Raw genomic sequence first — 27,249 nt, 5'->3', positions numbered from 1 at the left:
AAAGTTTTGACACACTTTTCCAACAAAAATTTCAAAAGTCCCTGATAATAAAACTGCCTTGCTCAACACTAAACCCTCTGGATCTCAGACCACCCATGTGTTTATATCTTCGACCTAATTAAGCCTGAAGACAAGTGTTTGAGTTGAGACACAACTGTGGGATCAGTGATCTTGGACTCTGAAGGCTTCGCCAGACATGTGGGGAAGAAAGAAGCAATGAGAGGCAAAATTGAGTTCCTCAGATATGTGGCTCATTTCCTCATCATTAACTAATTATCAAACCTGCCAACCTGCTCAACAGACGATCCCCTGAAAAGTGCAGGAAAACAGAGTCACACAGTGAAGCAAGTGCTCTTCACCAGATGTCTTTTCTTCCTCACACATCTGCTTTGAACTTCAAAAATCTTTAAGTCCAGAGCAAGATCTGTGATATTCTAAATTGCCTAACAGAGTAGAGGCACTCAAGTCTTACAGAATTTCCCTAGAGTAACGACAATGCAATTGTATTTAAATACAAACTTAAGACATTTCTAAAATTGTGACTTTTCCTAATGCCCCAAATGTTAAGGTGTCAATTGTTCATGAATTAGCCAACAAAAATACATGGAAATATAGTCAATCTAATCATGAAAGCGAAAGATAAAAACACTGCGCTTTGTTTTTATTTATTTATTTGTTTGGTGAGGAAGATTGTCACTGAGCTAACATCTGTGCCAATCTTCCTTCATTTTGTATGGGGAACACTGCCATGGCATGGCTTGATGAGCAGTGTGTAGGTCCACCCCCAGCATCCAAATCCACGAACCCTGGGCTGCTGAAGTGGAGTGCACAAACTTAACCACTACGCCCCTGGGCCCGGCCCCACTTTACTTTTTTTAAAGACACAATTTTGATGATTTTAAAATGGTTTATTCTCTCCAAAAATGTAGCATGCTTTAAGGAAATGTAACATATGAAAAATTGAGACTTATAAAACAGGATAAATTGGGTGCACTAATTGACTACATTAAATGCTTTTATATTGAAGAGTTTTCAATAAAGTTTCTAGACATAGAGTTTAGAAGTTCTTAAAGAAAGTAACTCAATGTCTAGAAATTCAGTCTTCACTCTTCACAAACCAAAAAAAGAGGTGTATTACACTGACATATTATTTTTAATACCAACAATTCAAATTAGTATATAGGGATCAGTAGTTCAGGCTAGCCTGAGAAATTCAGTGGAAATTGTTTACAATTTAAATTATAGAATACTTTTGAAAAGAAACCCTATTTTATTTCTTTTAATGCATGTCTTCATTCAAGTTAACACACTATTTCTTGGTGGAGGACTTTGGAAGCAGGAGAGGGAGGAAGTAACACTGAGAATCTATCATGTTCCAGGCACTGTCCTTTGCAGTAAAGCCTGGATGGGGAGCCTGGGACTCAGAGGTGCTAAGTAACACAATTTAGGTCATTTTAGTAAGTGCACAAAGTGGAATTAAAACTGGACTTTTGGATTCTAAAACCTGTTATCTTCCACTCTTCTATTACTCTGAAGTTATTTAGATTTTTCAGGATTTCTAATTAGCGTTATACATTAAGCGGATTAAATTCCTTACAAACACCAAAGGACCACAAAACATCAAACACAAACACAACTCTTAAATATCTCTTCAGGAAAGCTTTTAAAATTATAACAAGACCCAGAGGCCATAAAAGACAAGATAATACATTTGACTCTATTAGAAAATGTTTGTAGTATTTTCTTTTGCCAGGTGGGGAAAAGCGTCAAGAAATGAATGAAAAATTCGGGAAAATATTTGCAATTCATAGAACAGAAAAAGAACTAATTTTCTTAATATATAAAGATCAGCTACAAATCACTAAGAAAAAGACAAATACTCAAGAGAAAGCATAAAGGGTATGAACAAAAGGGAATATGAATGGCTCTGAAAGATAAAAAGATGTTCTACATTTCTCATACAAAAAGAAATGCAAATTAAAACCACAAGATACCATTATCCAACTATCAGGTTACCAGATATCAAAAGCTCTGAAACAACATTATGTTAGCTGAAGGTAGAGAAAAAACATTCTCATATAATGATGGTGGGAATATGGCCATTTGGAAATACATTCTTGCAATCCGTGGTAGTTATGTTCTATAAGGTCACCATGAAGACTGAAATAGCAAATACTGAGCCACTGCTCTTACAGGAAATACAGGGCAGGAAATACACAGTCTCTGGTCACATTTTTGATCAATAAGTAACCATATTCTATGTGTGTTTCTGGTTAAAGACATCTTATTTATTTCCTATACATAATTATATGCAGTATTTCATTATAATAAAACACTAGCCAAGAAGACATTAACATTTTCCTAACCCTGGATAACCTGCCCGTGAATGCCTTTGGCTTTCAGCCTCACACCAATGCTGTCCCCTAAGCTCTTTTCATTGGTCATCATCTCATGAACCTCCAACTTTAGCGACTTTTCCAGCTTTTTCCATAGCTTCATTATGCATCATGGATGTTACTTTAGCAGTCCCTCAAGTGGGCTCATATACAGATTGGTGTATTTCCTCTTCCTTTTTCTGGATGAACAGTATTATTGATTCATTGACTTTGAACTCATGGCCAACAGCACTATAACTCTTGCCTGAATGAAGCTTATCCATCACGCATGTTTTCTCCACAAGACATCACAACCTCCTTTGCACTTAGGAACAGCAGACAGCACTTCAGCACTATCCTTAGGGGCCATTTTAAACAGTGAAATCAACAAAAAACACAAAAATATGAAAAATGTGGCACTAAATAGAACAGAAAAAGGATACTTTTTTATAGTATGAGAGCTGAGACACGAAGACAGAGCATCGCCTTGTTCACCTCAGCTGGGAATGGGCATGTCAGACGACTCAAATTTATAACCACTCCGTGCATGCCCACAAACGACTGTGAAAGTGCTGCGAGTACTGATTTTGAGATTACAAATAAATTGCAGCAAGTAGAAAAATTAACAAATACAGAATCTGCAAATAATGAGGACTGACTGTATTTATCAAAATGACATATCCTTTCATCCAGCAATTCTACTTCTATGTATTTATTCCACAGATAAGCCTTTATATGTAGGAAATAACATATTTACAAAGATATTCATTGAAGTAGTTTTAATTAGGAAGAAACTGGAAATAGCTAATCGCCTCTTGGTGGGACTATATATGAATAGCTATAACACTCTATACAATTAAATACTAGGCAATAATTAAAAACAAAGGCAGAAGCTTGAGTGATATGGAACCATCTAGACTAAGTGTTTTTTAAACTTTTTGACCATGAACCACAGTAAAACCAAAACAAAACAAAAAAGTCCCACACATTGTCACTTAGTACACACATTTCTTTATAACTGAACTTTCATGAAATAATACCCTTTTACTTGAAATGCATTGGTCTATTCTAGTGGGTTCTTTATATTCTAACCACGACATTTAAAAGATTCCGCTTGTGACTCATTAAATTGATTTTTAGGCCTCATTAATATGACATGTTATAGTTTGAAAAAACACTAATCTGCAAGACGTATAGTTTATCTAAAATAAAAAGCAAAGTGGAGAAAGACGTATAATGATGGTGCTACCATTGTTGTGAAACAAAATAAAAGGGCACCATGGATGGACATGTTAGTAAATATATGAGATGTCTCTGGAAGAATATCTGAGGAACTGGCAGCAGCATTGCTACTACAGAGGCAACTGGCTGATTAAGGGAGCTGAGTGGAGGGCAACTTATTTTTCACTACATATCCCTTCTGAAACTTCTGAATTTTGCCCTGTTTTCATTTATTCCCCTCAGCTTTTTTTTTTTTTTTTTTGGTGAGGAAGATTAGCCCTGAGTGAACATCTGTTGCCAATCTTCCTCTTTTTTTTGCTTGAGGAAGATTAGCCCTGAGCTAATATCTGTGACAATCTTCCTCTATTTTGTATGTGGGTCGCCACCTCAAATTGGCTGATAAGTAGTGTAGATCCACACCTGGATCCAAACTCAGGAACCTGGGCCACCAAAGCAGAGCATAGTGAACTTAACCACTGTCAGGGCCCTGGACCCTATTTCCTGTTTTTTTAAAATCCCCTAAGAATCTCAATTACCCTGTTATCTAAATTATTTATGAAGAATCATGACATTGTGGACTACTGAAATTTGATGTAAAGATACGTTATCCTATATTTTTAACTGTCCTTCATGAAAATGCTTTATTATGATGTGAAACTGATCTAACACTTTCAAATTGTTTCATGTCTCATGACCACCTAAAACAAGACCAAATCTTCTGATGGGACATGAATAAGTCCTTACTTAAATTTACACTGGGCACACATATTTAGGGCAAAACCTGTTAGGTTCAAAAAGCAATCAAAAGAAACAAACATTTATTTCCATTAGAAATAAAAAATGCCCAAACCATTATAAGTTATTTAAAATGAGTAGGAAATATTTATTTGTTTCAAGAGTAAAGTTTATCTCACAAAAAACCTTTCAAACTGTTTAATTAAGTCCTGATTTACAATTAAAGCCCAGCAAAGAGTAGTACAAAGTTTGTTGAAATACAGTTACACAGAGGAAAAATTAGTATTTCAGTAAAATCGTTGCATTTCTTACCATCAGTGATACCTAGACGTCTATAATTTGTTTCTTGATTTTAGGAACTAAATCTGAAAATCTTCCATATACGAAAAATTGAAGTTTATGGTAACAGTATTAAAAAAATGATTCTAATAATAGTACAGCAAACCGGGCAAATGTTATATCATAGTATGATCGCGTGCTGCATAATGACGTTTCAGTCAATGACAGGTAGCATATACAACAGTGGTCCCATAAGATTAGTACCATGTAACCTAGGTGTGTAGTAGGCTGTACCATCTAGGTTTGTGTAAGTACTGTTAGGAGAAGAAGAAATTTTCCTCTATCCTTCTAGGTTCTTCTGGCTGGCCTAAGAATTAAATTGACATGAGACAGATTAATAGCACAAAAACAAACAAAGATTAATAACATGTATACATAGAAGAAACCCAGCAAAACTGAGTAACTCATCAAAATGGCCAAAGCCACCAGCTTAAATACCATCCTCAGCTAAACACAAAAGAAGATGTTGGGGGGTGGGGAAAGTCAAGGACTTCAAAGTCAATTTACAGGTAGGTGAAAAGGAGCAAATGTTTGGGAAACAAGTGTTTGGCCACGCAGAAACAGAAAACAGATGGAAGCCTAACAAACAGGCTTTCTAGGCTCCTCCCTGTCTACCACCTAGTTTGTTATGCCAGAGTGACAGTTCACTTCCTGAGACAGATGTTGTTATCTGAATCCTTTTAGGCAGTTAAGGAGGAGGTAACAAGAAAAACTTTCTAAGTCTTTTGTTTCTTAAAAATAATCAGCTTAGGGGCAGCCCTGGTGGCCTAGTGGTTAGGTTTGGTGTGCTCTGCTTTGGCAACCGGGGTTTGGTTCCCGGGTACAGATCTACTCCACTCATCTATCAGTGGTCATGCTGTGAGAGCGGCTCACATACAAAATAGAGGAGGATTGGCACAGATGTTAGCTTAGGGCGAATCTTCCTCAGCAAAAAGAGCAAGAGTTGCAACAGATGTTAGCTCAAGGTGAATCTTCCTCAGCAAAAATAAATAAATAAAAATAATCAGCCTAAAATAATCCTCACATTAAAAAGATACATTTTGGGGTGCCAAATTTTGTTCCCCTATAGCACACTCTATGACGTTTGCACAACCGATGAAATCGCCTGATGATGCATTTCTCAGAACATATCGCCATCATTAAGCAACATATGACTGTATTGGGATTTTTCCATGTATAATTATCACACGTAGGGACCATGAATTCAAGCAACACACAGGGTAAATGAATGGCCTTTTTCATATCTGGGCCTGTGAAAGTGCTGTCTATAACGGTCTTTGGTGTGGTCAGGCTCAAGCTTTTTTCATTTAGAGAAGCTCCTGGCCTATAGATAATGACCATACTCCTTTAGTAGTAGCCAGTGACTGTTTACACCTCAACTACTGATTTGAAAAGGCTTTTGTTTGTTAGAAAGCCAAAGCTCAGGGATTGTGAAGCTATTGGAGATGTCCAGATCCTGAAAAGATCTCTATCAGAAAACATTAAGACCCAAACCATGCTGAAATAAATTCCTGAATGGTTTAACATGTGAAAGATGGACACAGAAATTTGGCAAGATTCTTCTCCACCAAGTGACTTCACAACACATCACATCACACAAGTGTTCCAGTGCCAGTGAATGCGTTAGGTATGGATGTGCTATATGTGAGCCCCTCAAGAACGACAGGTTAATGGCATTACAGGGACATTTGGAATGGATTTGTACATAATCTTAGAGGCGAGCCTTTCTAGAAAGTTGTATTAAATGCTTTGCAAGAAATGAATTCACCTATAGGTATAATGCCCAAGAGCAGTTCTCCTTCAGTCTTAGTGTCCCTCCACTATAATGAGACAGCCTTTAGCCCCTATGCAATGCTTTGCCTCCTAGGAACATTTAAATCACCACCTTCACCAGTTAATATTAGAACTACGAGCTACCCACTGCATGATAATACCCCAGGATACCTCTTTCTCTTTCAAAATGATTCACACATGTGTCATCCTGTTTGAATTAAGTCAAATTTTCCTTACCAGGGTTGCAAGCAAGTTTTTTCTATCCGAATGGATTCTCTTTTCTGACCAGAGAGAAGCCCTCAGCCACCCTTTCTTAAAAGAAAAAAAAACTGTTTTTCTCCAATTGTTAACAACCCCCAGCTGCACTGGCTCCCGCACCCATTTAAAAGCTCTCTGCCTGGCTTCACATCCCAGTCTTTCCTGCAAGAAAAACAGAACTCTAAAATCGGAACTGTCTTGGACTGGGCAGTTGCCAAGTCAGCTGCCCCTCCTGAGCCTTGGGTCGAATGGCTTGCCCTAGGACATTTTGCACAGTATTTAAGTTACTCCTTATTGAATAAAGATAAATTCGTTTTTAAAATAGGAAGAATGAGCAACTGTAAATAAAACGATCTCCTCTTATCTCTGTAGATTTCTTCCCCCTGGTTGTTAGGTTCTTTATAACCCAACAGGGGGTTCATACAAGGATGCTTTACTGTCCTGACGCGGAATCCTTAAAATTCATATAATGCATGTCCCATGATGGCCATGAAGCAGCTTTGAGTTGGCGAGCTTCCCTGAAGAGCCGTGGCCACCGAACTGTCTTGGGAGAGATGGGACGGACTTCTACAGAACCCCAGTCACACTAAGCCAAGAAAATAACAATTCTCTCTTCCCAAGCCTCACTCAGATTTGTTCAAGACTAAAGAAGGATGCTGACTGAAAAGGACAAGAGGGATCTGGGTCAAACAGTAATACAGGCCCCAAAGGACATTTCAATTCTCTTCCTGTTTTATTTTATTGTATTAGAAACTGCCTGAAACAGGGAGCCACTGGCTGGGACTTGGAAGTTCTCTGCTGAACAGAAGAGCATTCAGTGAAACAAGTTTTATTGAAACATGATTTCATTCATTCAACAAATATTTTTTTAGGATTTATTTCATGCTATGGTGATCTCTATTACCTTTGAGCAGATGAAAACTGACTATAAAATTTGTCAAATGTTTTTCTGAGAGTTTTAGGAGAACCAAAGTAAGAAGAATTACATAATCACAAGAATTCTATGCACAAATTCTATGCATAAATCTTTATTTCAGATGGAAAACCTTGTGCCCCCCCCAAAAAAAGAAATACTACAAGGTTAGATTATAGCTAGAACTATACTTCTCGTGATGGAGAAGAAAATTACAGATGAAAATCTATTTCCAATTTTTAAAAAGTCTATTTAGTGATAATTAAGGGAAGAAAAGTTCTTTTAAAAAGGAAGCAGATTATAGCTACTTGTAGTCAACATCTTTGTGTTTTAAAAATGAAAACTAATTCTGAAAAGTATAAATCTCAGAGCACTATATCAACAGATTAATGCAAGTCACTTGTTGAAAAGTTTGAATATCAGGCCTGCCGTATTCATTTTGCATCTGAGAATAAATTATTTAATTTGCTTCTTTCCACCTGATCCTTAAATAACCAAAATGCCAGCCTCTCTCTTAAAACTATAGTGAAGATGTAACAATCCCAAAGCACTGCTGAGGCAAGACAGAAACAAGTTTCCAACTATGACACTGTACCCTCTTACAGAACAAAGTTTTAGTTACAGTTTTAAGACAAGTTATTAACATCAGATAAACATCCGTAAGTACCTCTTTTCCCACTACCAGCCTAATAGCTAATTTGCCTTCTCTTTGAGGGTTATTTTTATGATTGTGCGAGCCCAGCAGAATGCCTAGTCATAAGTGCTCATGGTGGCATGTACCATGAAATGGAAATAAGTGATATTGCTGGGGTTCTGAGAATGAAGCTCCTTTGAAGTACATGTGTTTATAAGTGCTCGCCAAATTTTTAATGCCAGTAAAACCAAAAGGCGGTTTGGAATTTTAACTTACAGTAAAATGACCTTTTATCTTTTTACTGTTCCAGGAAGCATCAATTCAATCTACCATTTTTTACATTTAAACCATAGCATGTCTTGGTAATAGTGACAAAAAGAGTACTTGATAAAGAACTCTTTTCTGAAAAGGGGAGAAAATACCACATTTAAGTCTTAAGTGGCAACTGAAGAACATTTTGATTTGATAGAGCTAAATCTAAAATGATAAAGGGGCTCATTATCCTTTCAGGTAATTATGTAAGAAACTGCAAAAATAGTCAGAGAAGAAATCATTTGATATACCACTTATATAAAATTCAGACAGGCCCACATAGGGGCTTCAAAGATATGGGTAATGGGCAATTTCTTAAGGTGGGTGGTGGGTTCACAGGTGTTCACTTTATTATTATCCTTTATAAGTTACAAATTTATTACATTCTTCATTTAAAATATATAAAACATTTCATAGTAAAGATGAAAAATAAGGAAAAGGGGATAGCTAGACAATTTGAAGCAATATCAGGTACAAAACTTAATTATTAGCATCAAGAACATATTCCTGGATAGCTACAAACCTGAAGTCATTCTCTGAGTAAAGTGAGGGTAACCTAATGGGAAAGTAACAATTTCCATGCGTGCTCATCAGATGATCAGGCCCTGGCTGAACTGCAGGCCTCAAATCTATTTAGGATGAAAGACTCCAACACAGGCTTGGCACAAAGGCAACTGGTAGAAAACACAGTCTTTTTCCCTGAAGAGTCCCTATGCCTCCTATCCTGAATTGCTTAAGATTTTCCTTAAAGATGTGATGTCTGTTTCTCATTGATCCCCATACTCACTGCTTCCTACTAACCACCCTAAGGCAGGAACCCCTGAACTTCACAGGGTCTGTTAGGCTCCCATCAGCACACTGAGGGCAGGCTACAAGAGAAGAAATGCACCCAGAGAGTGAGATCGGCTGTTTATGCCATGTATTTGCATATATTCCAATCACTTGTATCAAATCACAAGCCTAAAATTGGGAAGAAATTTTTCCCACTGGAAGACTTGATGTGCCTTTGTTTACACAATTATTAACCGTACTACTTACACCAGCCTCAATAAAGTACTTCTGTAGAGGCCTGGAAAGCACATGTAGTTGTACTTTAGCAGGTAAAAATATATATATTTTTTTCTCTAAAAGCAGAAAGAAAATTAATTCTTTTCAGCTGTTTCATTCCAGGGACAAGCATTTGCTTTGCGTTAAAGCAGTGATTTGTAGGCTGGGCTTTGCCAGCATCTCATGATCTGGGGGGGGGGGGGGTGGGAGGTGGTGGGATAGGTGTTGCAAACACATTCATGCCCATATTGTCCCCTTACATGGCTGTTTGCAGAGGCTGTCTTCTGCGATGCATTTAAACTGTCTCCAAATCTTCTGATTCCTGGACACTTGTCATTAGCCAACATTTCCAACCCATATTGTTTGTTTTTTAAGAGCATGTAAGGATATTTTATATGACATTACATTTTTCTGGAAGAGTTGTCAATTTCTTTAAAAATTTCTGCTAAAATAACCAATAAGGAAATTCCATTTGGCACTTCATTCCTTCATCCAATAGTTACTGGGAGCCTACCACGGAGGGTGGGTACAAAGTTGGATATGACAAAGTCCTTGCCCTCAAATGATTCCCAATCTGGTGGTGTGATTCTCATAGGCATTGGAATCTTCTAATACATGGAAAGATTATTTCAAATCCCTGTACCCTCCATGTGAGTCACTAGGGCTCAAAGACCTGTGATCTATTCCTTTCAAATAACTGGGTTCAGAAAAAATGTTAAGAAGTGCTGGCCTAGAGGGAGAGGCAGACAATTTAACATACGTCTATCATGTGTCATGGTCAGTGTTACAAGTGATGTCAGGTGTATGTTGCAAAAAGAGCACAAGAAGAAATAAATCAATTGGACGAAGGCCTTCCAAAGGATTCCAAGAACATTCCTACATGTCCTGCTTCTTAAAGAAGGAATGTGATTGGTGGAGGACATTCCAAGCACAGGTAATAGCATGTGAAAGTTACCAGGGAAAAACATGGCCCTCTGGAAAAAGAGCAAGCAATCTGGAGTGGCCAGAACTCAGGGCATTGAAGATGAGTGGAAGAAAAGAAGGACTGGCTGGAAATGACACTGAAAGCATGTTCTGGGGTTAGATCAGCGGAGGGTTTTTCCCATCAAGTTAAGTAGTTCCCATCTATCTTCTAGGGAAAAGACTGGCAGAGATAGGAGTGTCTGTGAGGGAGAGAGTATGTGTATGTGTGTGTTTGTGTATGTATCTCCTCCTTGAAGAATTAAAATTAGGGAGATGGGAGTGATAGTAAGAGATACATGCTTTCCTTTTATTTTAACATACATAGAAAGTTATTCAACATTTAGCTTAGGCATATAGTAAACTAACTACATATACTTATATGGTTTTTGTTTTGACCACTAGTCCTCTGACCCTGGGATTGGTGTGGTTCTCTAAGCCACAACTAGGTCAAGTTTTCATTTTTGCCCTTCCTGCTTCACAGCAGTCTGCTTCTCTCCCAACTGTCCTGTTTTTGAGGCCATAGTTAGGTTCTCTGCGCCAGCTACAAGTTTTAGAGAGAGAAGTGGGATGGCAGTATGGAGGTGGGAGAGGAACACAGGTGGAGCGCCTAAGGAGATAGTCTGGAAAAGAGGGATTAGGAACTGCAAAGTAGAAGGATACTGCTCACATTTGTCCGAAAGGATCTCAAAGAAGGGAACCAAGATCCACTGATGCAAGCTGAAGTCTGACAGTCTGAGCTGCCTGAAGATGCAACAGAGTACCTTGATTTGCCATTGTAGTTCTTTAGACAAACTAGAGGGCCATTTGGCAGTGAGAGGATTTAAAAGGTTTATTAAATATCTACGGCAGCATAAATTACCCCAAAATCTAGTGATTCAAAACAACAAACATTTATTATCTCAGTTTCTATGGGTGAAGAATTCAGGAATGGCTTTGTTGGGTAGTTCTTACTCAAAGTCTTTCGTGAGATTTTAATCAAAAAATCTGCCCAGGGCTCCAGTCACCTGAAGGCTCACTCAGTGCTGATGCTGTTAGCAAGAAGCCCCAGTGCTTCACTGGCTGTTAGAAGGAGGTCATAGTTTTTTTCCACATGGGCCTCTCCATACTACTGCTCGAGCGTCCTCACGACTTGGCCATTGGTCTTACCCAGAGTGAGTGATCCAACAGAGACAGCAAGGAGGAAGCCCCAACGCCTTTTTAAACCTACCCTCAGAAGTCACACACTGTCATTCTGCCATATTCTTATGTGTTGGAAGTGAGTCAAGGGGAAAGGAATTAATATCCACCTCTTGTAAGCAATTTATGGACAAAGCACAAGTAACAAGGTCACACAGAGGACTTTGAAAGTTCCTTTATCCCTGAGATTCTCCAACTCTGTTCACGAATCAGTAAGCAAAGAACGAACCTTGAAAGTGCTCTACATCTGAGTCACCCCACCCTTGAAGTGGCCCACTGGGGCTCTTGTAATTGATGTATTTGCCAAGAGGAGGGGCTCAGTAATGGCTTCCTGGTAACTCCACCAAGTGACAGTAGGATTTGATTGAAACTGTTTTTGTGGTGTAATGGAAACACTATTTAAGATTTTCAGAAAAGAGTGGATACAGAAAAAGCTGAAGTTAGAGATTGTTTTGATTGTACTATTCTTGGGACAAAAAAGTGATTGAACAATATACAGCAGTTAAGTGTTGGTTTTGTTTTGTTTTTTTTAATTTTTGGAATTGTTTTATTTGGATGTGTAGGAAAGAAAGAATTCTGAGCCTTCCTGGTTACTAGATACTTCTAAGCATTAAGGAGCCATGAGTTTATGAAATTCTAATTTCACGATAGTTTTATAAAGCAATAAATGGGAAATCATGGTCCAAACATGAAGCAAATTAAGTTGTGGACTGATCTGGAGCAACAGATGGGGTACAGCACAGGACAATCGACTTGAGCTTGATGTTTGAAATATTCTCCTTTTACAGGCAGAGGTTTGTGACAAGTACTTCCCTTTGTATGGGTTCAATCTTCCACTACTGGATCTGCAGTGAATAATATTTACATAATCTTGATACTGTCAATGCTGGTTACTAATTGTCCCTGTTTGAAATCAACCTCTAATCAAAGAAGACAAGTTAGCTATAGCATAGGATGCAAATCTTAATAACCATGACAATAATGGTATGGATGCTAGAGATTGAGGTGAGGGTTAGGAGTGAGGGAAGAAAAGAGTGCATGAACTTTCCTAAACTTACACAGTCGAAGGCGTGAGGGATGGTTGATAAAAATTAGATAGATGAATCAAAAAATAGTGTGTTAAAAGTTGCAATGAAATTAAAATATATGATTTCAAGTTAGAGTAGAATTCTAACAAAAGTCAGGAGGAAAGGGGAGCAGGAACAGTGTGAGCTACTTTCTTAATTTTTTCCCAAAAGTTACTGACTAATCACAAAAAGGAGTCACAAGGTACTGACTAATCAAGAAATAGAAGGGGCCAGCCCCATGGCCTAGTGGTTAGGTTTGGCATGCTCCGCTTTGATGGCCCCCGTTCAGTTCCCGGGCACAGATCTACACCACTCATCAGCCCCAGGCTGTGGTGGCATCCCACATGCAAAATAGAGGAAGACTGGCACAGATGTTAGCTCAGGGCGAATCTTCCTCAAGCAAAAAGAGGAAGATTGGCAACAGATGTTAGCTCAGGGGGAACCTTCCTCAGCCAAAAAAAAAAAAATGAAATAGACACATGAGCACATTCTATAGAGTGAAAGTATTTCCTATGAGAATAACCAGGATCAGAGACTGGTGGCTCTGGCATCAGAGTGGCCAAGGTGACTTTAACTCTCCTTTTGTACCCTTCTGGACTGTGTTTGCTTTCTTACCACATATTGAACATACATAACTTTTTAAAAGCAAAAATTGTAAAAATTCATGTAGTTGGTAGCATCTGTAAGTTGATACTAGCCTATGTTCACCAGGTTTTAGTAAACTTCACAAACATCAATCCCTGTAGCTAACTTTAACAAATTTCACTATGAAATCATAAACTGACACTTTACATTTCATTCTTCTTCTTGAGACAGAGAGTAGGAATCAATTTACAAATTACTACCTTGGTGATAAAAACTATTTTGCATGAGCTAAAATTCTATGACTTATCCTTAAATATGTATTTCTATACTATTCCACCAAAAATGAAAGGACAACCAAAAAAACCTTACAATTTTCAGGATTAACTTGAATGGGCAAGAGTCTGGGCTCAGTAAAGAACTGATCCTCCATCCTAGGAACAGTCCATGAAGCAGTTTTAATAACTGCCCCCCCTTATTCTCAGTTTTTATGGAACCCAAGTATACCCTTTGCACATTTTAAAAGCAAACTCCACTATCTAACTGTGGAAGATAGTCAAAGGAGTCATCAGTGATTAAGATACCAAAGAAGCAAACTGCTATTTGCTTTGGTTTAACAAAGATGGCCATTTAAAATAACACTTCCCAGGAGCAACCTGGGTACCAAGTACAGTGAGAGAATACAGCAAGAAAAACAATGAGGTTGGTCATCAGAATCAAGGTGGAGAAAGAGGCTTTATTTAACAGCAATTTTTTTTCTTTGAGGAATGAGAGGAGAGATTTTATGAAAGCTCTTTGGACTTCTGTAGAAAAAAATACTTTTTACATTCATAAGAAATGCTCAGTCTTCTATTTTACAGACTCATTGAACCTAAGGGTATGAAGAGAATTTGTACTATAGAAATTCACAACAATCGTACAATATAGATCAGGCACCAACCACACTTGATGTAAGGCAATTTTTACAAAGAGTTGAACTACCACAGCTCCTGTGAATGACCTATAGTGCTTATATAAAAAAAATACTTAGAGAAGAATGGATAAATACATAGTGGTATATCCATACAAGGGATACTATACAGCAATGAAAATGAACAAACTACTGCCACATATAACAAGGATGAATCTAACAGGCTTAATGTTGACTGAAGACATTAGACATAAATAGTACATATTCTATAATTCCATTTATATAAATATGAAACTAAACAAAGCTAATCATGGTTAGAAATCAGGATAACGGTTACCTTTGGAGGGGATAGAGACTGGGTGGGGTTACAGAGGGGCTTTTGGGGTTGTGGTAAAGTTCTATTTTTTATTTGGATATTGGTTACATGGGTGGGTTCAGTTTGTAATAATTCATCAAGCAGCTCCAATTGTGATTTGTGGATTTTTCTGAATGAATGTACATTTCAATTAAAAAGTCAATTTAAGAAAACAATATACAGGACCCCTGATAGCTTATGTGACCTTCATGTAGATTTTTTTTAAATGCCCCATCTGGATGAATGAATTAGAAAAAGGCATCCCTGGGGGCAGAGGCAGCCCCACAACTTTATGCCTTGGGAAATGGAGGGCAGGTTAGGTTCCATCCCCACTGGTGCACTTGGCTAGACACAAAGCCACACATCTGGATGGACATCTGCAAATCTGCAAAACACTCATTTGACCCTTCCTCACCACAGCTTTATGAGGAGGTTATGTCAGGCATCCTTATTTTACAGATGAGGACATGGCATGGAAAAATAAGACTGATGCATGAAGGCGTCCTAGCTAATAAGCGATGGAGCCAAGACGAACTTCTAGGCCAGAATCTCTTCACATGGTTCTGATTCCTTTTTGGCAGGAGAACAGGAAGAAGCTTCTTTCTATGTTACTGTGTATGTTGTTATGGGTCATCTCAAAAGCTTTGCGGAATAAGGCAGGGGATAAATACACAGCCCAATGTTCTTAATAGTGGGCTTTAGTAAAGGTCCTAGGTTCTAAGTCCATTTGAAAAATACACTCTAAGCATGCACTCAGAAAGAAATATTCATCTTTTACATGTTTACCTATCTAAAAAGATCAGTATAACAGAGATGTTTAGATATCAATACAGCATCCTAGCCCACCATAGCTTCAAACTATTGATTTAAGTATACAAATCTTTCCATGTCTTGAAAAAATGAAAGAGAAAGACACACAGACACACACATAACATATATGTCCTACTTACCTAGAAGCGTCTGCTTGTTTTGGGAGGAGTCAGGATCTGTAGAACATCTACAAGATCGGAGAACAATCACTCCTCCAAGCACTCCATCTTCACTGGCCAGGAAAGGTGAACCTAGGCACAAATGACTCATCGTTTTTCAGTTAATTTTACTTTTTTCATTTTCAATTTTCCTTTGATTACTAGCTCAAAAATATGGAATGAATAAGATCTTGAAAGAAGCCTATTTTTTGACAATCACGTTGTTCATTCCTTGTACAGGCTTGATAGCAAAGGCAGGCTTAAACCTAAACAGGGGCCATTTGGCAAAGACAGTGCCAGATGCTGCCAAGAAGACTTGAGTGGGGGTGGAGTGTGCATTACTGTATTCAAAATGGAATTGGAAACACCACCAGATTAAAGGACCAAAACACAAATATAGGAAAAAATGCTCAGCAGCTCCCTTTGATCAGCTCTTAGGGATCACTTACCAGGCTCTCCCTGCTGTCATGAGCATGCCACCAAAAGCTTTGATTTACTACCTTAAATTCAATTTTAAACAATAAGCCACAAGCTTTATTACAAACATTTAAAAATGCTCCTGATGGTTTACACAAATAAGGGCGAAAATGTATTTCTATTATGAGAATCTGGTGGTTAGAAACGACCAGGCCTCTCTGAGATCTCACACACTGAACCACTGGAAGCATTTCAAGAACACTGCATTCTAAAATCCCTCAGTTTTCCTCCCCAAGGACATCTTCTTCAAACATCTGGCACAGCAAGTGAGCACGTGGAGAGCAAATGCAAAATTGACCCAACCACTATCAAAGAAAGTAGTAAAAATAAAAACCAACCAAACTGGATTTGGGGGGAGCTTCTGGTGAAACTTAGTAGATTAAATACATGCATTTATCCCCACTTCTTCCTCAAATCCCAGTAAACTGAGAGGAAAGGAAGAAAAAAAGGCAAGGCCCAATAAGGACAGAGAAGAAGGCAGACAAGAAAAAAACTGAACTTTTAGAAAATGGAAAGAAGAAGGACAAGTAGTTGCTCACCTAAGAGACCCATGAAAGCTGAACCCTCAGCTTCCACAGGACGGGGTAGAGGAGAAGGTTGGTTGGAGTTGGGGGGCACCTATAAAAAACCACCCAGATTTGTCATAAAACTCCAAAAGAATCAGAAACTGGAGGTTTCAGGTTCTTCTGAAGGCTGGGTGCAGGATGGCGCTAAAATGAAGATAGTTGGTTTAGAGTGTCCAAAAGGATCCTCTAGACCAGAGGTCAGTAAACTATGACCTGTCTGGTCTGCAGCCTGTTTTTGTACTGTCTGCAAGCTAAGAATGTTTATTTTACATTTTAAAGGGTTATTTAAAAAAAAAAAGAAGAAGAAGAAAGAGGAGGAGAATAATATGTAACTGAACCCACAAAGTAAAAACTTTGACAAAGTAAAATCTTTACTCTCTAGCTCTTTATAGAAAAACTTCGCCAACCTCTCATCTAGAGTCCCAGATTCCTACCTACAGAGGAAGGTACTCCTCCTTGACCCTGAAGAAGCCAGGATACTTACTCTCTAGAGAGGCTGAGCCAGAGGGACTTGAGACTGGGGGGGCACCTGTTTCAGCCCAGGGCAGAAGGGAGGCTCCACATTGAGAACAGGGGCTGAAGTGGAAGTCTTTATGCTGAACAGTGAAATAACCAGCTCTCTTCACCCACAGGCTCTCAGCATGCAATAAGTTAGGCTGATATCTTCCAAGTAAGAGACTGAATATTCCCTTCCAATGACACAACCAGCTAAGAGTAAAGATCTACTTGAGAGACCTTCTAGAAGACAAGTGTGACTTATATACAGAAGGTTTTCAGTTCAGCTTCTTGGTCCTTAACTGTTCAAAGAGTTCAGACAACCTAGGATCACTAGTTGTTTCAGTTAGACCTCTAAGAAACACAGAGACCAAAATAATCAAAAATTAACACAGGGAAACTTAGGCAAATGCATTGAGTGAAAGAAAAGTTAAAAAAACAACAACAACAAAAAAAAAAACAAGGTAAAAAAGACTGAGAGGGAAAATGAGAGAAAAAAATTAAAAACTCAGAAGAACAGGTCAGAAGATCCAATATCTGAATAACAGGAGTTTCAAAAAGAGAGAATAGAAGAAATGAAAGGGAAGAAATTTCCAAGAAATAATTTAAAAACATTTCCAAGCATTGAAGGATGAGTGAGCAGATTGAAAAGGCTCATCAACCTCCCAGCACAACTCATGAAAAAAAGAGTGCCATGAAGACTATCACTATGAAGCATCACAATACTGAGGAAAGAGAGAAAGGTATAAATGTTTCCAAATGGGGAAAAAAGATCCATGAAAAGCAAGGAGATCACAAAAGCATCAGATTTCTCAAGAGCAACACTGGAAACTAGAAGATTAGGAGGTACTGTCTTCCAAACACTTAGGGAAAATTATTTCCAACCTAGAATTCCATACTTGGCCAAAATGTCAATCAAATGTGAAAGTAGAATAAAGCTCTACAAAGTCTCAAAGAATTTACCTCCCATGCACTCTTTCTCAGAAAGCTGTAAGATGAATGTGCCTTGGCAAAACGAAGGAGTAAGGTAAATAATGAGAAAGAAAATAAGATCTGAGAATAGGGGATCCAAAACAAGAGAAGACAAAGGGATTCCCGGATGACACATGGCTACGCAGCAGGCTTAGAGAGGCAACAGTACAAATCGGAGCAGGAAGCCAGAGGAGGCTGGAAAGATATTTCCAAGAGGGAAAAAAGAATTAAATTTACAAAATACATGATGGATTTGAAATTATTGAGAGGAAGTGTTTCCTCTCAATTTTGAGAGAAGTTTGAGAATGAAAGAGTGATTGGTCTCCCTACCCCAAAGGAAGAACACTAAAAAACTGTGAGGCAATATTAACTGAAGAAATAAGGATTTTCATAAGAAAGGAAATGGAATCATAGTACACAATGTAGCTCAGATGTCAATAGCTAGAGTCAAAAATATAAACTGGTGATACTGATGAACTGAAAACAGGGACGTACTACACTGAGAGGAGGAAAGGCCCTGTGGGTATGTCAGGTTGGGGGCTGCAAGTATAAGAGAACTAAATCCTCGCTTTCCCTGGTGTGAAGATGATAATATCTAAATTTGATATCCAAATAACATCTAAAATTGAAACATCAAGAAATAGTATTATAAGCATGGTATGTTGAATTACAGCTATAAATTCTAAGAGAAATAGCTAAGAGAGTTAAAAGTAGTAGCCTCAGGAGAGAGGAAACTGTGGCGGGGGGTGGGGCAGATTGGTTGTTAGGGGATAGGGCACCAGTTATTTTCATTATAAGCCTGGGGGGATTGTTCGTCTTTTTAAACCAGGTACGTGCATCGCTTTGCAAAGAAAAACAACACAAATTTAAACTGCAGAACTAGAATAAATTTTTTAATCTTCAGTCTCTTAGAGAAGGGGTAAAGGAGACAGGGAATTCTGAGTCATTGAAACTACCCTGCAACAGGGTAGTTTCCACGCTTTCACCTTCTGTAGTTTAACTTTCTGAACCACATTACCATGAGGTATTTTATTATCATTTTACACATGAAGAACCTGAGGTTCAGAGACATTCAATGATTTGTCACAGCCATGCCACAGTTGAACGTGGCTTCCCCTGATGACTCTCTGAGCCCATGGTCCTCACTTGCTTTGCAGCAATGCCTCTCAGGAAATGGGAAACTCTGGATAAGCTTACATTCCAACTGCCTGCTGCATACCTCCACCCCACCAGCACTCACTCTTGGCACCTCTAGAACTGTTCCTTTCCCCCACCAAACCTAAGAACTTCTCCTGGGTTCCTTATAGCTTATCCAAGCTCAAAACCCTCTACCTCTTCCCTCTTCAACGACTCAACACTTCAAACCATGTCAAATCCTGTCAGTTCTCCCTATGATTGCGCTTATGCCTGCCTCCGCTGCTTCATTGCCACTGACAAGAACCTCGATGTACTCACATTGTTCTGGAAACACTGTAATAGGCACCAATCTGGCCGCCCTGCTCCACTCACTCAAGTCTTCAACTTAATTAATTTAATAAATATGTACTATGTGCCAGGAATCTTCAAGGCACTGGGGATACAGCAGTGAACAGAATGAAGTACCTGCTCACATCCAGCTGAGCAAGTTGGTAGACAAGTAATAAACTCACAAAACAATAATAATAACAACCAGTTAGTAGTAAGTGCTGTGAAGAAAATGAATCCTGGTAAATGACAGAGGGTGTGAATGGGGTGCAGACTACTTTACATCAAGGGTCAGAGAAGGCTCTTTGGTAAGGAGCCAACCATGTGAAGATCTGGGCAAAGCACCTTCCAGACAGATGAACCAGCAAATGCAGAGGCCCTGAGGTGGGAAGGAACTTGGGTGGTCAGGAAATACAAAAGAGGCCAGAGTGGCAAGAGCTGAGTGAGGCAGGGGGAAGGGCGGGTAGAACAGGAGTTCTACTTTCAGAGAGAGGCAGGCCCAGGTCACATGGGGTTATAGGCCTTGTGAGTACAGCAAGGAGTTGGGATTTTTCTCCAAGTGTTATGAAAAGACAATGGAGGGCTTTAAGCAGGACAGGGACAGTTTTATTTGCACTAGTAAAAGGGGACTCTGCTATGCAGAACGAATTGGCAGTGCAAGTGTGGAAGCAGCCAGCCACTAAAGAAGCTGCCATGGCAGCACAGTTGTAAGATGACAGTGGCTTGGGTGAGCCTGGTGGCAGTGATGACTGTTAGCAGAGGTTGAGTCCGGGATATATTCTGCAAGTAGAACTAATAAAGCTGTTCACAGAATGGATATGAGGGGCATGGGAAACAGAGATATCAAGGTTTAATAAGAAATATGCACCTCAGCCATGATCACATCAGTAAACCATTCAAAAACTTTCAATGGCTCCCAACTGCCCATAGAATAATGTCCAAACTCCTTAGCCTGGCCCAGCCCTCCTCTCTGTTCCCAACTTTGTCTCTCTATTTAGTTTTACACACACAGACACACACACACACTCCTGCCTATACCACTGCAGTGTGGCATCAAGGATGGCAAGACAGTACATGAGCGCTCTCAAAAGGGTTGGGCCCCCAGGGCACCATGGAAGTTTATATCAGGGCTCCTCACCCTCAATATGCATTCATTCAATAATTTTCTGTTTTGTTTTCTACTTTTATAGAGAAATAACTGACATACAGCACTGTACAATTTTAAGGCATACAAAGTGATGGTTTGATTTACATACATTGTGAATTGATTACCACAATAGGCACCGCTAACATCCCTCTTCTCATATAGGTACATTAAAAAGAAAGGAAAAAAGGAAGGAAAAAATTTTACTCCTTGTGATAAGAACTCAGGATTTAGTCTCAACAACTTTCCTATATATCATACAGCAGTGTTAGCTATAGTCATCATGTTGTACATCACATCCCTAGTACTCATTTATCTTACAACCAGAAGTTTGTACCTTTTGACCACCTTCCTCCAATTCTGCGCCCCACTCCCCGCCACTGGTAACCACAAGTCTGATCTCTTTTTCTATGAGTTTTTTAAATGATTATTAATTTTTAGCTTCCACATATAAGCGAGGTCATACAGTACTTGTCTTTCTCGACTTATTCTGACTTATTTCACTTAGCATAATGCCTTCAAGGTGTTACAAATAATAGGATTTCCTCATTTTTATGGCTGAATAATGTTTCATTCTATATATACATATATACATATATATATACACCATAACTTCTTTATCCATTTATCCATGAATGGACACTTACGCTGTTTCCATGTCTTGGCTATTGTAAATCACGTTGCTATGAACATGGGAGTGTGGATATCTTTTCAAGTTAGTGTTTTCATTTCCTTTGAACATATTCCCAGAAATGGAATTGCTGAATCATACGGTAGGTGTATTTTTAAGTTTTTGAGGATCCTCCATACTGTCTTCCATAGTGGCTATACCAATTTATAATCCCATTAACAGTGCACAAGGGTTCCCTTTTCTCCACATCCACACCAGCTTGTCTTTTTGATGATGGCCATTCTAACAGGAAGTGATATCTCACTGTGGTTTTAATTTGCATTTCTCAAACGACTAGTGATGTTGAGCATCTTTTCATGGACCTGTTGATCTTTCATATATCTTCTTGGAGAAATATCTATTCAAGTCCTTTGCTTATTTTTTAATTGTATTTGCTTTTTGCTATTGAGTTGTATGAGTTCTTTATATATTTTACATATTAACCCTTTATCAGACATATGGTTTTGCAAATATTTTTTCCCATTCCATGTCTTTTCACTTTGCCGATGGTTTCTTTCACTGTGCAGAGCTTTTTAGTTTGATGTAGTTCTACTTGTTTATTTTTTATTTTGTTGCTTGTGATTTAGGTGTCATATCCAAATGATCATTACCAGACTCATGTTAAGGAGCTTTATTCCTATGTTTTCTTCTAGAAGTTTCATGACTTCTACATTTAAGTCTTTAATATATTTTGAGTTAATTTTTGGGAGTGGTGTAAGATATGGGTCCAGTTTCATTCTTTTATATGTGAATATCCAATTATCCCAGTACCATTTACTGAAAAGACTGTCTTTTATACATTAAGTATTCTTGGCTCCCTTGTCAAATATTAGTTGACCATATATGCTTGGGTTTATTTTGGGGCTCTTGATTCTGTTCTATTGGTCTATTTGTATGCTTTTATGCCAGTACTATACTGCTTTGATATAGCTTTAGAGTACAGCTTGAAATCAGGAAGTCTGATGCCTCATGCTTTGTTCTTCTTTCTCATGATTTCTTCTTTCTTTTTAAAGATTGGCGCCTGAACTAACATCTGTTACCAATTGCCTTTTTTTCCTCCTCCTTCTTCTGCTCCCCAAAGCCCCCTAGTACAAAGTTGTATACTGTAGTTATGGGTCCTTCTGGTTGTGCTATGTGGGATGCCACCATCCGCATGGTCTGATGAGCAGTGCCATGTCCACACCCAGGATCCGAATCAGTGAAAACCTGGGCCACTGAAGCACAGCATGCAAACTTAACCACTTGGCCATGGAGCTGGGCCCTTGCTCACAATTTCTTTGGCTATTCAGGGTCTTTTGTGGTTCCATGTAAATTTTAGGAGTGTTTTTCCTACTTCTTTAAAAAGTGCCATTGGTATCCTGATAGGGATTGCTTTGAATCTATAGATGGCTTTGGTACTATTGACATTGTAACAATATGAAGTCTTTCGATCTGAACATGGGATACCTTTCCATTTATTTCTGTCTTCTTTGATTTCTTTCATCAATGTCTTGCAGTTTTCAGAGTAGAAATATTTCACCTCCTTAGTTAAATTTATTCCTAAGTATTTTATTGTTTTTGATGCTATTTTAAATGGGATCGATTTCTGTATTTCTTTTTCAGAAAATTCTTTGCTGGTGTATAAAAATGGTACTGATTTTTGGATGTTAATTTTGTATCCTACAACTTTACTGAAATCATTGATTAGCTCTAACAGTTTTATGGTTGAGTCATATTTTCTATGTATGAAATCATGTCATCTGCAAATAGAGACAATTTCCCTTCTTCCTTTCCAATTCTGATACCTTTTATTTCTTTTTCTTGCCTGATTGCCCTAGCTAGCACTTCTAGTACCATGTTCAATAGGAGGTGGTAAGAGTGGGCATCCTTGTCTTATTCCTGAGCTTAGAGGAAAAGCTTTCAACATTTCACTATTGAGTACAATGTTAACCATGGGCTTGTCATATATGGCCTTTATTATGTTGAGATATGTTCCTTCTATGATTAATTTATTAAGAGTTTTTATGATGAATGGATGTTGAATTTTGTCAAACACTTTTCTGCATCTATTGAGATGATCATATGATTCTTTTCTTTCATTCTATTAATGTAATGTATCACATTGATTGATGTGTATATGTAACCACTCTTACATCCCAGGGATAAATCCTACTTGATCATAGTGAATGATCCTTTTAATGTGCTGCCAAATTCAGTTTGCTGGTATTTAATTGAGAATTTTTACATCTATTTTCATCAGATTGAAAATACTGGTAGTTTTCTTGTCTAGTAGTGTCCTTTTCCGGTTTTGGTATTAGGATAATGCTGGCCTTGTAAAATGAGTTTGGGAGTGTTCCTTCCTCTTCAATTTTTTGGAAGTTTGAGAAAGACTAGTACTATTTCTTCTTTAAATGTTTGGTAAGTTCACCAGTGAAGTCATCTGGTCCTGGGCTTTTCTTCATTGGGAGATTTTTGATTACTGATTCAATCTCCTTACTAGTGATTGGTCTATTCAGATTTTCTACTTCCTGATTCAGTCTTGGTAAATTGTACATTTCTAAGAATTTTGCCTTTTCTTCTCAGTTGTCCAGTTTGTTGGCATATAGTTGTTCATAGTAGCCTCCTATGATCCTTGAATTTCTGTGGTTATCAGTTGTAATGTCTCCTTTTTACATATATTTTTCTATAATTTTTACATTTTTTAAATAATTTTGTTGATTTGGGTCCTTTCTCTTTTTTCCTTGGTTATTCTAGCTACAGTTTTTATTTATCTTTTCTAAGAATCAATTCTTACTTTGGTTAATGTTTTCTATTGTTTTTCTATTCTTTATTTCACTTATTCTTCTCTAATCTTTATTATTTCCTTTCTTCTGCTAACTCCAGGCTCAGTTTGCTCTTCTTTTTCTAGTTCCTTAAGGCCTAGAGTTCATTTGCTTATTTGGGATCTTTCTTACTTCTTAATGTAGGTGTTTATTGCTATGAACTTCCCTCTTAGAACTACTTTGCAGTTTCCCACAACTCTTCCCTCTTAGAACTGCTTTGCAACATACAAGTTCTGGTATGTTGTGTTTCTATTTTCATTAGTCTCAAGAAACTTTTTACTTCTCCTTTAATTTCTTCTTTTATCCACTGGTTGTTCAGGAGAGTGTTGTTTAATTCCTATGTGTTGTGAATTTTCCAGTTTTCCTCTTGTTACTGATTTCTAGTATCATGTCATTGAGCCCAGAGAAGATACTTGGTATGATTTCAATCTTTTTTAATTCACTAAGACTTGTTTTGTGGCCTAACATATAGTCTATCCTAGAAAATATTCCACGTGCACTTGAGAAGAACATACATTCTACTGTTGTTGAATACAATGTTCAGTATATGCCAGTTAGGTCCATTTGGTCTATAGTGTTGTTCAAATCTGCTGTTGCCTTACTCATTCTCCATCTGGATGATATATCCACTGTGGAGAGTAAGGTATTAAAGTCCCCAACTATTATTATATTACTGTTTATTGTTCCTTTTAGTTCTGTTAGTTTTTGCTGTATATATTTAGGTGCTGCAATGTTGGGAACATAAATATTTACAATTGTTACATCTTCTTGATATATTTACCCCTTTATCATTATATAATGACTCAGTCTCTTTTTAAGATTTTTAGTTTAAAGTCTATTTTGTCTGATATAAGTACAGCTACCTTTGGGTTTTTTTGGTTACCTTTTGCTTGAAATGTCTTTTTCCATCCCTTCACTCTCAGTCTATGTGAGTCTTTTAGGCTAATGTAAGAGTCTCTTGTAGGCAGCATATTGTTGGATCTTGGTTTTTTCAATCCATTCAGCCATTCTATGTCATTTAATTAGAGGATTTAATCCATTTACACTTAAAGTAATTATTGATAGGTAAGAACTTACTATGGCCATTTTGTTAATCGTTTTCTGGTTGTTTTGTAGTTTCCCTGTTCCTTGTATTCAATAATTTAATGAAACAATGATTAAAGTATATTTGAAGATTCTAAATTTTTCATGGAAATTACTCAGATTTCATATTATCATTGTGATGTTAAAGCAAAAAACAAAAAACACTGACTCAGACAGAAGACCTTGTTTTGAGTCTCAGGATAGCAACTGTGTATTCTTAAGTAAGACATATTAAAACAAATTCTATGATTCAGTTTCTTCAATTATAAGTCAAGGACATTAAAAGATATCTTTCTGGGTTGTTGTGAGGGTTGAATTTATATATATGGACTTTGTAACCTCTGAGGTGCTATTTAAACATTTGCTGATAATAATATTAATAGTAGGAAGACACTTCAGCATTTTGCTGGTTCTCAAAGATTATCATGCTGAACAAGATCTATTACTGTACCTTCCTGGTTAACCTTCTACAACAACTAGAACCGGTGCTGAACGGACATTCAGTGATTAGATGGTGGTGGTGATAAGGTATCAGTTTTCCAAGTTAAAATGTTACACAGTGTCTGTATAAAACAAAACACTTTCTTATTCTTCTCAGTAAGAAAAGAAAAATCAACGTAGACTGACATGTTGGGCACAGTGCTAGGTGCTTTCTACACCCAAATAGGAAACTGGGAGCAAAAATTAATAAACTAAAGACAACCCGAAGTTCCACTAACATATGTGCAAGCAGCTGCATAATGTACGTAAAGAAGATTAATGAAGAAATAATAAAAATTAAGCTTCATTAACCATATTAAAATATCTCAAATAGATTTTTTTAAATATCCAAGTCTATAACTGCTATGGAATGAAATTATAAGTAAAGATGGTATGAAGTATATTCACTGTGATCAAATGTATGTAATCTGGATATTTAGACTGTAAATCCAGACTGTAAACAAATGAGCTATGTAGTTACTGTACTTGTGCCATAACCTTTAAGAATGAAGAATGTGAAGAAATTTGAAAGAAGAATCACTGTAAGTATTAAAGTAGAGAAGTCAATAGGAATATTAATCCAAAGTCTTTTGATTGCTAGTGCCAGAATCTCAATTAGAATGATTTTAAGTAAAAAGGAAGATACTCTGGCTCATAAAGTCAAAGACAAAAAAATCCACCAACTTCTGGAAGGGTAGGGATGTGATGGGTTTCAGGGACAGCAGAAATACTTTCCTCTCTGTGGATGGTAACGGGCATCTATTGATAGCTCCAAAACTGTATACCTGACAACTTTCACCACCAGAAAGACTTCCTCTCTTTATCAGTTTTAACATTCTCAGGGGCCATCAATCAGACTCAGGAAGATAGGGAAACCTGACTGTTGTGGCTTTGGCCAGGGGTTAAGCCTAGAACTGTGTCCAAGAGACCTGAGGCATGGGGTCATGAACAGATACGCAAATCCAGAGATGTCCACAAAACACAAATGGATAAAACACTGGGCTATGGAACCAAGAAATCAGGGTCCCAGATTTGGTGCTGTCTACTTGAACTTAGACAAGCCACTTTATTTCTCTGAACTTCACATTCTCCTGTCATCCGAAAACTTAGGAGTCTGGACTAGTAATCTCTGATGTCTCTACATGCTAACATGCAGGAGTATTTTCAGTTTTAAAGATTCATGTTTACTCTCAAGCAGCAACCAGCTGGCCAGCAGACCAAAACACTAGAGCTCCCTTTGCAAAAAGAGTGATACAACATTTCCTTTTCAACATATAAGAACTTATGAAGAAGGTGATTCTGTAGTCTAAAGGGAGCTGCTAGAGTTCCACCTTCCCATCACATTTAACATGTCTTTTTAAACGTATTTCTGTGCATTGCTTTCTTCTTTTTAATGTCTATATGCCAAATCACTTGAACATCATTTTCTCTTGGAGAAATTACACATTTATTGAGAAAAAGAAATATAC

At 37.8% G+C, this 27,249-nt stretch overlaps 1 protein-coding gene across 12 annotated transcripts in view; it reads right to left on the bottom strand.

Annotated features, from left to right (window-relative positions):
• TASP1 (taspase 1) overlaps positions 1 to 27,249 on the bottom strand; it is a 244,064-nt gene that overhangs the window by 40,392 nt on the left and 176,423 nt on the right. For 8 of the 12 annotated variants that reach the window (XR_011530954.1, XR_011530953.1, XM_070588800.1 and 5 more), the window contains one exon: positions 15,611 to 15,721. The exons of the other annotated variants lie outside the window; for them this stretch is intronic. Coding sequence is in view for 6 of the 8 variants with exons in the window: in XM_070588800.1 (XP_070444901.1) it covers positions 15,611 to 15,721 (111 nt within the window). In the remaining 2 variants the exon portion in view is untranslated. The remainder of the gene's footprint in view (positions 1 to 15,610; positions 15,722 to 27,249) is intronic. 12 annotated transcript variants of the gene reach the window in all.

Source organism: Equus przewalskii, chromosome 21 (assembly GCF_037783145.1).
Source record: "Equus przewalskii isolate Varuska chromosome 21, EquPr2, whole genome shotgun sequence".
NCBI classification, from domain to species: domain Eukaryota; kingdom Metazoa; phylum Chordata; class Mammalia; order Perissodactyla; family Equidae; genus Equus; species Equus przewalskii.
This window is presented reverse-complemented; position numbering and strand designations above follow the sequence as displayed.